The sequence below is a fragment of the Rutidosis leptorrhynchoides genome, chromosome 6 (assembly GCF_046630445.1).
Source record: "Rutidosis leptorrhynchoides isolate AG116_Rl617_1_P2 chromosome 6, CSIRO_AGI_Rlap_v1, whole genome shotgun sequence".
Classification (NCBI taxonomy): Eukaryota; Viridiplantae; Streptophyta; class Magnoliopsida; order Asterales; family Asteraceae; genus Rutidosis; species Rutidosis leptorrhynchoides.
This window is the reverse complement of record NC_092338.1, coordinates 355404160-355418762: the sequence shown is the minus strand read 5'-3', so window position 1 is coordinate 355418762 and position 14603 is coordinate 355404160. Positions and strand designations below refer to the sequence as shown.

The window sequence follows — 14603 nt, the reverse complement described above, 5'->3', positions numbered from 1 at the left end:
CAAACCATTATCTTCCAAAAAGCTTCATCAACCCTTCTTAATTACTTGTCATTTTGCTAATGGGAGTATATTGCCCTTTGGAACATTGTTGCAACTTAAATGAACTATTTTGAGTCTAGTTGGAACATAATGATCCTTGTTACAATTTTGACTAGCTTGAACTAATCACATTTACATACATGCAATGGTACATAGAACTAATGAGAGAGAAACTCTTTAATTGGGACTTCAATGACCATTATTAGTATATTTAAATGACATTATGTACTAGGATAAAAAGACATAACATTTGTGTGTTTAATCTAAATTTGGCTTAAAATGTCATTAAGATGTCATTAGGTGTGATAAGTAAAAATTAACATCTTTTGGTTCAAAACTCTTTTGAGATCAAAAAGGGCAACTATTATAAGTATATTTAAAAAGGTTTTTTAAATTCTAGATGCCTCAAAGTGGTCTAACTTAAAGTGGATGATTTTGGTAACAGAGAAAACTGCTGTCGAGTTGCGGTCGACCGTGAGGTTATCCGTAGATTGATAGTTTTAGAAAAACTTGAATTCGTTGGTACAGGATATGCACGGTCAGTATCACGGTCGACAGTAGTGCATCTGCGTACCATTTTTACCAAGATGATTACTTATGCATTGGTCTTTTCCTAGAGATAGTTTAGGCTTATGAACTCATGTCGTCTTACATATGATTAACCACTTATCTCTTTTGTGTCATCATCAAAACAAAGTGATTAACCTTTGGATATTATGATTGGAATCTTAACCAACAATATAAATCAGCTTTAGCATGAACATCTTGAGATTTATTCTCATCCAGACTATTATTAAGATCTGGAACTTCACTAGTGTTCAATGATACCGACGTCGACTCCACTTCATTGGATTGCTGCAATGTACTAATTTCAACCATCCTATTCCTTAATATACGAGGTTCCATAAACACAAGTTCCTTTTTCTTTTTTTCCACCTAAATTTTTTCCCATATCCAATCACTAATGCAGTTAAACCACAATAGCAGATGAAATGAGTATAATAGAAATTAACAGATCAAAAAACGATATAGAACGAGCAAGAAACGAGAATTTTTTACGTGAAATTTTGTAGTCGCCGTTTTCTCCCGATATGTTCGGAAGACATTAGGGTTTTTGATAATTTTTATTTGTTGTATTGACGATTATATTGCATCTGATTACTAGTTAATTCTTTCGAGTTTTTATATAGAAGTACTTATGATTTACACTTAATATATTGAAAAACAAACGAACGTACCCAAACAAAAATATTTACAAAATATTTACGCTGTATATTTCAGAACTTGAACCCATGACCTCAAAAAATTCAGAGGTTACACAAATAATCTGATATTTAATATTTAAAAAAAGTCATTTTGATTTATGTTGTTCACCAGTGTTGCAAAACTCGGATTAATCGATCGAGTAATCGGCGATTAATCGACTGGAAGAGCTTAACGAGTAATCGGTTAGAGAATCGCCAAAAAATCGATCAACAAAAGTCAACACATCTAAAAAGGTAATATACGTTCTTTTTCTACGGTATCTTCAACAGCATCCAATTTTCTTCTTCTAAGGCACTCCAGGCCGCTACTATTTTCTTCTTCTCTCTCACAAAAGCAGCTACTATTTTCTAGGGTTTCGTTTCATTCTCTGCCGCTACTCTTCTTCTTCCTCGTCTTCCTATTCGTTCCAATTTTCTTTTTCTTTGACGACTACAATCGACTACTATTGAGGTAATATTACTAATCAATTAGTTGTGTGTGAATAATTAGTGTGTGTTTGTGAATATTTTACGTGTTTATGAGCTGTTACTGCATATTTTGTCAATATTTTGTGTGTACTTGTGTTTATGAGCTGCTACTGCATATTTTGTTTGTGTAAGTAGTTAACTAAGTAATTAAATAAGTAATTAACTTGTTAAACATGATTCTATATTTTGTGTGTAAGTGTATTTATGAGCTGATAGGCTACTGCTAGTCTGCTACTAATCTAAATGTTTGAAAAAAGTGATTTACTAAGTAATTAACTTGTTAAACATGATTATATACTTGTTAAAAAGTGATTTGACATATCAGAGTGTCTATTTAACTGTTTCAACCTTGAAGTATTAAATATTAAACTAACTTTGATTAGTAAATGTTGTCAATTGTATAGAATTGCAGGAGCGTCTTCGGATCAATCAACGAATTCTACTGCTGCTATTAATGAGCTCAAGAGAAAATCGGGTGATGTTGGGTGGGATTATGCAATTTTGATTGACAAGAATAATTTCCAAAAAGTGAAATGTACGCTTTGTGGCAAGGTTATGTCGGGTGGTATTCATAGATTGAAACAACATGTTGCTCAGATAACAGGAAATGTCTCATCATGCTCTAAAGCCAACAAAGATGATATAGAAAAATGTCAAAAAGCTATTAATGATATTGGTGCTAAAAAAAGCTAAACAAGATCATGATGTATCTGTGAGAATGGAGGTAAGGAATGATATGACAAGCCCCATTGACCTTGATGAGAGTGAAGAATTCGTTAGAGGATCGAAGCCACACCGTTCTTACGGTCCCATTGATAGGTTTACAACTTTTGATAAAGGAAAGAGTAAACAAACCAATCTTGATAGCGTGATGAGAAAAGAAAGTGCGGATCGTTTAGATGCTTATATTGCTAGGTGGGCTTATCATCATGCGGTTTCTTTTAATGCAGTTGATAATGATGAATTTGTATGTAAATTAGAGGCGGCGGTCATCATGGACCTAATGGTAAACCTCCATCATGGAAGTCATATCAACTAAGATGGAAGGTAGACTTGATACATGCTTACACTTGGCGGCTTATTTTTTGAACCCGTTTTATCTTTATAACGATGTAAGTATCCTACTTGATGAACGTGCGAATGATGCGGTTGTTGAAGTTGTTGAGCAAATGTATCCTGAAGATCATGAGATGCAAGATACAATATGTAATTTGGAGTTTTCAATTTACAGGAGTAAAGAAGGGAAGTTTGGTCGGACAGTTGCAATTAAAGGATGTGAGGTGAACGATTCTAAATTTAATCCAGGTAATGCATTATTTGATTATTTTCTTGAATTGTAGATTTAATAAGTGTATGTTTGCTACTGTTTGCTAGTGCCAATTTAATATATCTTTGATTGTAGCGAGTTGGTGGGAAAGCTATGATGCCTCAACTCCTAATCTGAGAAAAGTTGCAATTAGGATACTTTCTTTAACCACCGCCTCATCGGGTTGCGAAAGAAACTGGAGCACATTCGAAGCGGTTAGTGACTTTTAGTGTTTAGTAATCTATTTATTTTTAAGTTATAGTTTTACTTAAACTATTTGTTGGCTTATTTTAACTTTGTAGATCCATACGAAAAAGAGAAATAGACTCGAGGCAGAAAAAGTGAACAGTCTTGTCTATGTTCAATTCAATGCTAATTTTATGAAGAAAAAAAGATGAAACAAGAAAGGAACGAGCGGGGCGTGATGTACTTGTATCGCATGATGATGTTGCAACTGAGGCGCAAGATTGGATTATTGATGAAGGATTGACTTATGAGGTGATTAGTGAGGCTACGGGTTTGAAGGGAGCTAGTGAACCTCGAAGAATTAGTAGAAGGCCGCGGGAACTTTTCGAAGATGATTTCGAGTCGGCGAGTGAGGAGGAACTGGAAGTAGATGAAGAGATTGAGTATGAGTCTGATGGAGTTGAAATTCGTGAACATTATGAATATGATAAGGAATTCGACATTGATGAAGATTGATCAAGATTCAAGAATGACATGCTCTATTATGACCCGTTGTTTGTAACTTTCAAACTTTGTATCATGTATTTTGTATTTGCTATTTGATGTTAACATTGGTGCTATTTGATGTTTAAAATTGCTAATGATGTTATTTTAAGTTTCATACAAAGTCAATTTGCATTGAATCAAGCATATAAGCAACATATATATACTTTTGGAACATATATTACATCGTGTGTATATATATATATATATATATATATATATATATATATATATATATATATATATATATATATATATATATATAAACTAAAAAGTCAACAAAAGTCAACATCCGAGTTCTCCTCCGAGTTCTCCCTGAGTCGCCGATAACTCCTCAAAAATCTTCGGCCGAGTTCTCCCCGAGTCGCGAGTTTTACAACCTTGTTGTTCATTATTAAATTTCGGTAATCTCTTCGTATGGTAAACACATCTATAAATTCTATTAAATCTCTAAAATGATGATGTCATATATAAGGTTTTATTAAAGCTTAAAAAAATTTAATAATAAAAAAAATCTAAACTATCCACGATGATGTCATTAAGATTAAATAATTAAATTTTTTAAAAATTAACAATAAAAAAAGTGATTGTGTTTTTGTTGATAAAAAAATCTAATAAAATTAACAATAAATCCTCCGATGCGCCCAAACAAAATCGGTGCAGGTTTATCTTCCTTTGTTGCATCCTCTGAACTCGCCTTCAAATCATTCATCATTCTTCTTCTTCTTTTCTTTCTTCAAATGCGCCAATCTTTTAGCAAAAGCGATGATTTTTTTTTTTAAAAGTTAATATTATTAGTAAAACCACGATATGTACATGCGTTGAAGGCGAAAAGCCTACATACAAGGACACAAATATATACATAAGCAAACACAATTAAAACTACAATGGTGTTTTAACCAAGCATGAAATGACGGTCTAATGTTTAGCCTGGATCAAGATTATTCAGCAAAAGCGATGATATTGTCTTCATTAGCAACAACAACAACAACAAGAAGCCCAATCCCACATGTGTGAGGTATGAGGGAGGTGAGACGTAGACAATCCTTCCTCTATCCTAGAATAAAGAGAAATCATTTCTCCACCCTGAGTGAAACACTCACAAGAGTAGAGAAAGTCATCCCTCTTTTTGCTCGACGGATAGAGAGATTGCTTCCAAGAAGACCTTTGGCCCAAAAAGTAGGATAAAATAAAACAAAAATAAAAATAGATAAAGTAAATAATGTATATAAATATAGATACATAAATAGAATAAAATAGATACAATAAATAATAAAAGTAATAAAATCGAGACGCCATGAAAAGTATAGAAGCAATTTTCCATGGATTTTAAGTCACGCATGTAGTTCAATTTAGCCTCTAAGCGTCTTCATTAGCGTCTTCAAAAATTTGGTAGAAACCTTGTCTCCACATTCCGAGCCCATCCCAAGCCCAACATGAGCAGACATGGGCTGACAGGAGAATGTTGTGATGACATGTAATACTAGGTGTAACTGTGATAATATATGAGGGTTGTCTTTTGAAAATACATGAGAATGAGAATCTTAGCCAATCATATTGAAAGCTGATTTTTTTATTTAATAATACGAGTAATAATAATTTTAAAAAAATGAAAACATAATAAAAGATATTTTGTCCCCCACTGCCTTTTTGGACCCACCATAACTGGCTTTATCGAACCAAAAACTAATCTGTCTGTCATTAATCTGATCCTTCCTCCTCAAAATTTCAACATTTTTTTACCGTTTCTTTAATAAACACACTCTTCCACCCGAAATTAAAAATAAAAAGTACCAATTTCAAGAAAACACAACAAGATCCCAACTTGATTCACCGGTAAAGTTTCATAACTTATAATGCAATATGAATTATTTATGGCAAATGCATAATTTGACTAAATTATGGCAAATTCATAATTTGACTAAATTATGGCAAAGATTACTTAGATTATGTTACTTTTGTTGATTTCAAGTAGTTTTATAATCAGTTACTTTTGAAAAAATATTGTGAAATTTATCTGAATTTGAATTATATTTGTTGGATTTCTTGAAGTTCATCATCAATTGGCATTTGGGTAATGCTTAAATTCACGGATCCTGCAAATTTCAGTAAGTTTCAACAATCTCTTATCAAGTGCTTTAACTTCAAAAACAGTTTTTAAACTGATGTTATATGAATAATTTTGGTAAATTTATGTTCTTCTGAGTAATTTTACTGAGTTTTGTTCATGTTTGGCTTCTGATTGTTGCATGAATTACTTATATTCTTCTAATTTCCTGGAATTCAAATGGAGCATTAGCGGTTGGTGTATTAAATTCCTACATTTATCTTAATTTTGAATATTGCTTGCTAAATTTCTTGAAGTTCATCATCAATTAGTATTGGGGTATTGCATATTTTTATACATCCTGTTAATATCCTCCAGATTAAACTTACTGTTAATCTCAGATTGAAAATTTCTACTACTCCCCTAGCATTTGACTTCAAATTTCATAAAAAACTTACAATTTGTGACTCCAAATTGACATGAAACAGCGATGAATTCTTTAAATCTCGTTAGTCACGAAACTAGTTTGAAGTAGAAAAATGATTGGTCTTTGATTCATGATGGACATAAAAGAGTATTTGTGATATTAGTTGCATAAGATTGACCTTAAATGTCAAAGTTTGTTGTTTGTCATAAGATGAAACATAAAAAAAAAAAAAGTAAAAAGATTACGTTACAATTTAGGTTAATCGGGGAATGATTCAGTAATGGGGAAGAAAGGAGATTGGTTATCTTCACTTAAGAAGGCGTTCAGTCGAAGCTTTAAAGAAAAGAAAAGACAGGTTCGATACAATCCATTATAATTTCGTTAAGTTAAAACGTGTAGTTAACTAACGACATGTTTTTGATATTTAAAAACCAGAAAAATGTGGAAGAACATCATCCAGTACCTGATCAACCAATTATAGAAAACGATGGTGGTTCTGACGATTCGCATCCGTTTCCACCGCCAGAGGAGGTGAAACCGATTGTGGTGGTGGATGACCCGCCACAAAATGTATATTCGATTGCTGCCGCCAGTGATGCTACTACATCAATATTAGGAGATGCCACATCATCTTTGGATTTAGGAAAATCAAGGGAGGAAGCTGCAGCTGTCACGATTCAAACAATTTTTCGCGGTTACTTGGTATTATATTATTTCATCAAATTGCTTGTTTGTTATATGGGAAAATAGCATAAATAAGTAACATAAAAGCAAATATTTCTCGATAAAAGGAATATCGATTTCTCATTTGCCCATAGGGGTCCTAATTTGAACTTGGCGCACAAAAAGGATTCTGATTTGAAAAAAAATAGTTTAATAAATGTATATTCGTCCACATGTGCATGCACCTAGACACCACCTCAGCGAATCTGATGAGGTGGTAACACGTCATCTAATATTCCGGTGCCATGTCATCCAATTCTCCGGTCCGGCGACTTTTTCTGGCCAAAAAACTAATTTTCCGACGACTACCTCATCAAGGAAGATAATGACATAGCACCATCTCATCAGATTCTATGAGTTGGCGCCTCCTCATCAGATTCAATGGGGTATCGTCTATGTGGATGTTCATGTGAACGAATATTACTTTCCTTGAATTTCTTTTCAAATCGGAATACTTTTTGTGGACCAACTTCAAATCATGACCCTTATGGGCAAAGAAAAATTTGATATTCCCTTTATCGGGAAAATTTGTCTTTTATGTTACCTTTTTGGGCATTTTACCATTGTTTTATTAAGCCGTTGTCATTAAGCTGTTGAGACTTGAGATGGCAACTTTAACCGATTCACTCATGGTGGTTCGATTTGGTTATGTTTTGGCTAAATGAGAAACTATGTGTCGAAACTCGAAAGTTGCCAAAATATTGTTTGAATGCATGAGAGACCTGTTATATCATTGTCTATAAATAAAAATTGTAGCTTTTTCAAAAATTTTTTTTTTTTTTTTTTTTTTTGCTAACAGGCGAGAAGGGCGAAATGGGGACTGCGGGGTCTTGCAAGATTGAAGACAGTAATCGAAGGGCGTAACGTGAAACGACAAACGGAAAACACACTCAAGTGCACAAAAAACTTTTCACATTTGCAGTCCCAAATAAATTTTAGAAGGATCAGGATGTCAGAGGAGAACCAAGCTCTTCAGAAACAAATTCTACGGGCTAAAGAATTTGAAAACATGCAGGTTTAATTTCTGGACCCTTTGTTAACTTTTTTTCTTGTTTTATAAAAAGTTTGTTTTGTTTCATTCACGTGATGTGTGTGTTGAAACAGAATGGGGATGAATGGAACGATAGCTTGCAGTCTAAAGAAGAAATAGAAGCAAAACAGTAAAGTAAATATGAGGCTGCTATGCGAAGAGAACGGGCCATGGCTTATTCCTTTTCACATCAGGTAAACGCGTTTTATGAGCGTTTTCATTAGAAGTTACGACTGGATTGATATTAGTTTTAGAAGGTAACAGATTATGCTTCTGATTGAAGAAAAAAAAAATTAAAAAGTTTTAAGTCAAAATCGGTCAGCGTCAATCAGATTACGGGACAGATCTAAATTAGAGATTGACATTTTGATGATTATACTAAAACAGCAACCTTGGAAGAAATCAGCAAGTGCAACAAACATGCTTTTCATGGACCCCACCAATCCTCAATGGGGTTGGAGTTGGTCCGAAAGATACGTAATGAAAGTTGAAAAGGATTCAGGAAACGATAACGCATCTTCTAAAAACAGTGTCAATATTGCTAAGAGCGAAATTGCAAAATCTTATGCTCGTCACCAAAACAGTTCTGCCCCTACAACTCCTCGCTCAAAACCAGGTGGTCAAGTTTCGTCACGCCAACCCAAACCTAGTCCTAGCCCGCGGGCTACTCAGGGTTCAGGGATCGAGAGCAACATTGATGATGACGATTTAAAAAGCATTGTTAACGTTATCTCAGGGTCTATGGTGAAAAAGGGTGACAGTTTGCCTAATTCTCCAGCTGCTCGTAAACGAATGGTAGTTGCCAAGTCAGCAAAGGCGAAGCCTCAGGAAGAGGGCTTGTTGGAGAATGCGAAGAAACAGATTACGAAGCGAAATTCGGGGTCACCCAAGGTTGAATAATTTATCGTTGCTTTGTGTACATCATAGATGTTTGAAAGGAAAAGTTTGGATAGATATTCAAATTCAAATCATACTACGGAGTATTATACTAATACTATTGAAGTTGTAATTTGGAGCCAACATTTCTGGATATATTGTGTATTGTTAAAAATTATTTATTTCAATGTTGTATGAAAATTTATGTAATTATTATTGTTTATATGCTTTAAGCACTTGTATTTTTATTTACTCATTGTATCGGATTATTATTAAGTGAATATAGTGTTATTGTACATGCAAAGGTTATATGACGAACATCTTCGATGATTTTCATGCGAAATAAAAATTATTTCGACTATTGTATAATATTTTTCAAGATTAAACATTAATTTTAAAAAAAATCTTGTTAATTAATTCATGTTTTACATAAGTTTTTCTTAAATCTTATTGATAAGTAATATTTCACTCTGAATGGATATCATCCATGAATTGTAAAACTTATGAAAAAAGCTTGAGAAAAGACATTCGTTTTGCATATATTATGATCCAGTAACGTATTTCAAAACTTATTTTTCAAGAAAAATATCAAAATAATGATATTTAAAGGTGTTTGCCATATAAGTTTATATGTTTTTTTTTAAAAGCAAGAAAGAATTTTATTGATCACGAGATTTACAATACACGAATAATTACAAAGCAATCACGAAAGCTAAGAAAACATCAAATATTTGCCTACCAAAGAAACGAGTTGCAAAGGAAGCAACCCAAACAAAGAAGATTTATATTGTGAAATACACACTCGGATTGCTTAGCCAAGTTAGCCAGTCGAACTTTTTCCCTTTAGATCTTTGCGAGATCCACTCGAATGATTTTATTTGGATTTCGTTAACCGCGACCGAAGAGCTCCACACTTTCCCATTAAAGATCCTATCATTCCGAATTTTCCAAATATAGTACGTGCCTATCCAACTTACCGCTTGCCAAACCTTTCTTCCGAATGTTGTCGTCGAAGCCGATGTGTTCCCTTTGATGATTTCGCTTACACTAAGATTCATGAAGGTGCCTAGACCCCACCAAAGAAATATTCGATTCCAAACTTCCATGGCGTGAGAACAAAACACAAATGTATGATCCACGGATTCTAGGCCGTCATCACAAAGGGGGCATCTAATGCTATGCAAATCGATGCCTCTTTTTTCAAGTTCGACCCGAACCGGGAGTCTTTTCATTGCTAGTCGCCATATGAATATTTCAAGTTTTTTAGGAACCAAATTGTTCCGTGATGTTACCACCGCACCTGAGCCTGATTCCAGTATCTATTCATCAACTAAACCCGAAAGTGTCTTGACCGTAAACCCTCTGTCACCTGCTAGCCGCCACACCCAAGTATCACGTTCCCTGTTGTTGAAGCAGAACCTGTCCAAGATGATTTTGAGATTCGTGACTTCTCCCAAAGCTCGACCTGTAGGATCCCGAACCCAGTTACACCTCAGAATGGTACCGTCGTCGCCACTGATCACTCTGTCCCTAACCGTAGCATTTTTTTCAGCATCTAGTCTGTAAATCCTTGGGAATAATTCACAGAGTTTCCTGTTTTCAGTCCATACGTCATGCCAGAAAGAGGTTGAAGAGCCATCCCCAACTGATTTGACAAAAGAGTCCTTGAACGGGATTCCTAATTCTTCCAACGAGTAACCTGCAAGAATAATATTCCGCCAAGTTCCTAAGTGGAGAGATTGACGTACATCAATACCCACACTTAGGCCCCCACACGGACCATGAATGCTACGAATAACTTTTACCCAAAGAGCATCGGTTTCGGCTTTGAACCTCCACCACCATTTTCCCAAAAGTGCAAGATTTTTCCCTTTAAGAGAACCAATGTTTAACCCCCCCACCCCATAAGATGAAAGGACTTTTTCTCATTTAACCCAAGCAATTTTGGAATCCGAACCTGTCCCACCCAAAAAAAAAGAGCGTCTCACACCCTCTAAAATTTTTAGTACACTCGTCGGGGCACGAAATAGGGAGAGATAATACAATGGGAGACTAGCAAGGACCGATTTAATAAGAACCAAACGACCTCCAAATGACATCGAACGCATTTTCCAATTTGCAAGTTTAGATTGGAATTTCTAAATGACCGGGTTCCAATCTTTCATTTTTTTCATTCTCGACCCAATTGGCAAACCGAGATAAGTAAAAGGAAGCGAACCAACTTGACATCCCAACCGGTTTTCCACAACATCTATTTCTTCCACATTAACACCAATACCATACACACAGCTTTTTTGAAAATTAACCTTAAGACCCGAAGATAATTCAAAACATTTTAGTAGGTTTTGAAGATTATTAGCATTTGCCCGACTCCATTCTCCAACAAATATAGTATCATCCGCGTATTGTAAATGGGAGATGGGAACTTTATCTTTACCTACCGCAATGCCTTTGAATAACCCTTTATCAATGGCCGCCTTTACAAGAATATTTAAGCCTTCCGCCGCTAAAATGAACAAAAAAGGAGATAATGGGTCACCTTGCCTCACCCCTACCCAACATGAACTCCTTTTTTGGCGACCCGTTTACAAGGATAGACACACTTGCCGAATTGAGACATGATTGAATTCACTTCCTCCATTTGACGCCAAACCCCATACATTTCATCACCTCCATTAGAAATTCCCAATTGATGCAATTGAAGGCTTTCTCAAAGTCAACCTTAAAAATCAACCCCTTTTGTTTCGATGTTTTGAGATAGTCAATGCACTCATTCATAATTAGAGCCCCATCAAGGATGAATCTTCCTTTCAAGAAGGCGCTTTGCTCCGGACCAATGAGTGAAGGAATGACTCTTCTAAGTCGGTTTGAGAGAATTTTGGCGATGATTTTATAATAGCTACCAATGAGGCTAATGGGACGAAAGTCGTTAAGCCTCGGCGGGTCACTTTTCTTTGGAACGAGAGTGACAAATGAGGCGTTACATCCTTTTGAGAATTTCGCATTCTCCCAAAACCATTTGATGGCGTTGATGAGCTCGACCTTAATAAGCTCCCAATATTTTTTGAAAAATCTCAGATTAAATCCATCCAGGCCCGGAGCTTTTGTGCTACCACAATCCATAATTGCTTCGTGAATTTCTTTTTCCTCAATTTGTTCCTCAAGTGCATTAGCTTCATATTCCAGGAGGGTAGGGTACATGAGATCTTCTAAACTCGAACGATCACCATCAGTTTCTTTAAACCTGCACGAAAAATGATTAAAGGCCTCATGTTTGATATCGGATGGAGAGTCATTCCAGACTCCATTGATCCACAATCCTTGAATGGTGTTTACATTGTTCCTTCTACGAATGACCGAGTGGAAGAATTTAGTGTTCTCGTCACCATCTAATATCCACTTCACCCGAGCTTTTTGCTTAAGCATGTCGGCTTTGACTTTTTCCTTTTCAAACCAATGCTTCCTCGATTTCCTACAAAGATCAAGCTCATCATCTGTAAGATTGGTTGATTCGGCTTTAATCTCGAGATTTTGTGCCACCGATTTGTGATAATCAATTTCACTATCAAGATGATTGTATTTATTTATGCTCCACGATTTTAGCGCCGACTTAACATTCTTGAGTTTATTTCTAAAGACACAATCTTTCCTATTAATATTCGGCACATCACATTCCCACGCTTCTCAGATAATATTATCAATATCATCTTCATCAAACCATGCATCGAAAATTTTAAAAGGTTTTGGCCCAAAATTTCTTTCTTCATCTTTTAACATGATCGGACAATGGTCCGAGTGATGTCTATCCAAGACGACCGCTGTTAGATCTTTCCACAAATGAAAAAATTTATCCGTCGCGAGGAACCTATCCAACTTACTGAATTTGAGACCATCCTCACTAACCCTAGTGAAGTTTCTTCCCCCTAACGGAATCTCGATCAACCTGTTGTTGCTTATGAATTCGTTGAACCATTTTGCCCTATATTCTATAAAGTCACAATTGAGCCTTTCCGATTGATCCCTAACCTCATTGAAATCCCCCCCAAAAATCCAAGCTTCATCTCTTGCTGAAATTAAGTTAGAGAGGTTGTCCCAAAATTTTTGTTTATTTCCATCGTCGTGAATGATCACTGTGGTTTGTTAAATATTGCAATTTTAGTCACTATGGTTTTTTTCTTGCAAGTTTAGTCACTGTGGTTACAAAAAATACAATTTTAGTCACTGAACCTCATTGACGTTTATTTGCTCCGTTAAAACACATCATGTGATGTTCACGTGAGGGGTATTTTCATCAATTCAAACCATATTTCCAGCCTTTTACGTTTTCCCTTTTTTTAGCTTCATCTTCTTCAACCAAAATAAAAAACCCTAAACTAACACAAAATCTAAAGTTCAACAACAAAAATAATATCGATCCTCGTCATAGCAACACATATAGATCTAATAATTAAAATTAATATATGACGGAGTATATATGTAAAGCTTACTTTTATGTAATCAAAACCCAAATGAACAGATCCAAATTCAAAATATCCATTCTTCACCCAAATCCAAATCTGAACTTGACAATTACCCTCTGATATCATCAATATTTTATAAAGACATCAAAAAATGGTTGGTGGCATCAGGTGTATTCATTTTGAAATTCAAATCATACAAAACATACGAAGACTCAAATATGAAATCCAGTTATATACAATACATCAAAAAAGGTTGGTGCCCAGATCTCATTAATCTACGATTCGTAATCGTTCCGTCACCGGAATTTCTATTGTTTCTGAATTTCCATTCCAGGTTCACAATACACTATGTTGATTGTTGTAGAATGAATTAGGGATTGATGAAATGAAATGTGAAGATGGCAACGACGCTATTAATTCATTTATGGATTGTTTAGACCTGCAACTTCGTGTTTGAGAGGTTTGTTTTAAAATGGGAGGATTTGAGATCTAGATCTGAAATGAGATGCGGTTCATATTAGGTGGAAGATAAGAATAAAGTTTTTTTTTTAATTTAATTTAATATATGTATATAAGAGGACCAAAATACCCTCACATGACAAGCACGTGACTGACACTTATCGGATAATATTAACGTTTGTTTGCTGGAGTGACTAAAAATGCAAGATTTTCAAACCACAATGATTAAACTTGCAAGAAAAAAACTTTAGTAACTAAAGTTGCAAAATTTAACAAACCACAGTGACTATTTTTGTAGTTAAGTCTTCATAATATTCACTTTCTCCTGTCATTATCATTATCATTATCATCATTATTATTTTTTAGTAAAATAATTTTATTATAATTATCATTCTTATTCTTATATTATTATTAGGATTTTTTTACCAAGATGTCATTAACGAACGTAAGTATATTTACATAGCTATGTATGGGAAAAAAAATCCCTACTCAATTAAGAAACTCGAGATTTTTGGATCGAGTTCAGACCGGTTGAATGTGTTTAGGGTTGGGTATGAGGAAGCTTTTTGATTTCTCGCAGGTCCGGGTTCAGGTCCGGAGATGGTTTTAGATAGAAACTCGGTTACTCGGTCCGTATATTCGGAAAAAAAGACTCAGAGTCCATATATCCCACCCGTATACCCGATTACCCAATGTATTCCCGAAAAAAAGACTCGAATACCCGTGAGAAAATCCATTTACTTAATAGTTCGTAAGTAAATAAGGACTCAAATA

The 14603-nt window shown here is 34.9% G+C and overlaps 2 protein-coding genes across 2 annotated transcripts; both read left to right on the top strand.

Moving 5' to 3' along the window:
• The first annotated feature begins 5532 nt into the window (after positions 1 to 5532).
• Positions 5533 to 9093, top strand: LOC139855585 (protein IQ-DOMAIN 2-like). The gene is made up of 7 exons (XM_071844821.1): positions 5533 to 5643; positions 5860 to 5915; positions 6539 to 6636; positions 6717 to 6983; positions 7804 to 8019; positions 8109 to 8228; positions 8422 to 9093. The coding sequence occupies exons 3-6, from the start codon at positions 6562 to 6564 to the stop codon at positions 8166 to 8168; spliced, it is 618 nt and encodes a 205-aa protein (XP_071700922.1). The 5' UTR covers positions 5533 to 5643; positions 5860 to 5915; positions 6539 to 6561; the 3' UTR covers positions 8169 to 8228; positions 8422 to 9093.
• On the top strand, positions 8187 to 8934 carry LOC139854808 (protein IQ-DOMAIN 1-like). Its single transcript, XM_071844089.1, has 2 exons — positions 8187 to 8228; positions 8422 to 8934. The coding sequence occupies exons 1-2, from the start codon at positions 8187 to 8189 to the stop codon at positions 8932 to 8934; spliced, it is 555 nt and encodes a 184-aa protein (XP_071700190.1).
• Positions 9094 to 14603: the final 5510 nt, after the last annotated feature.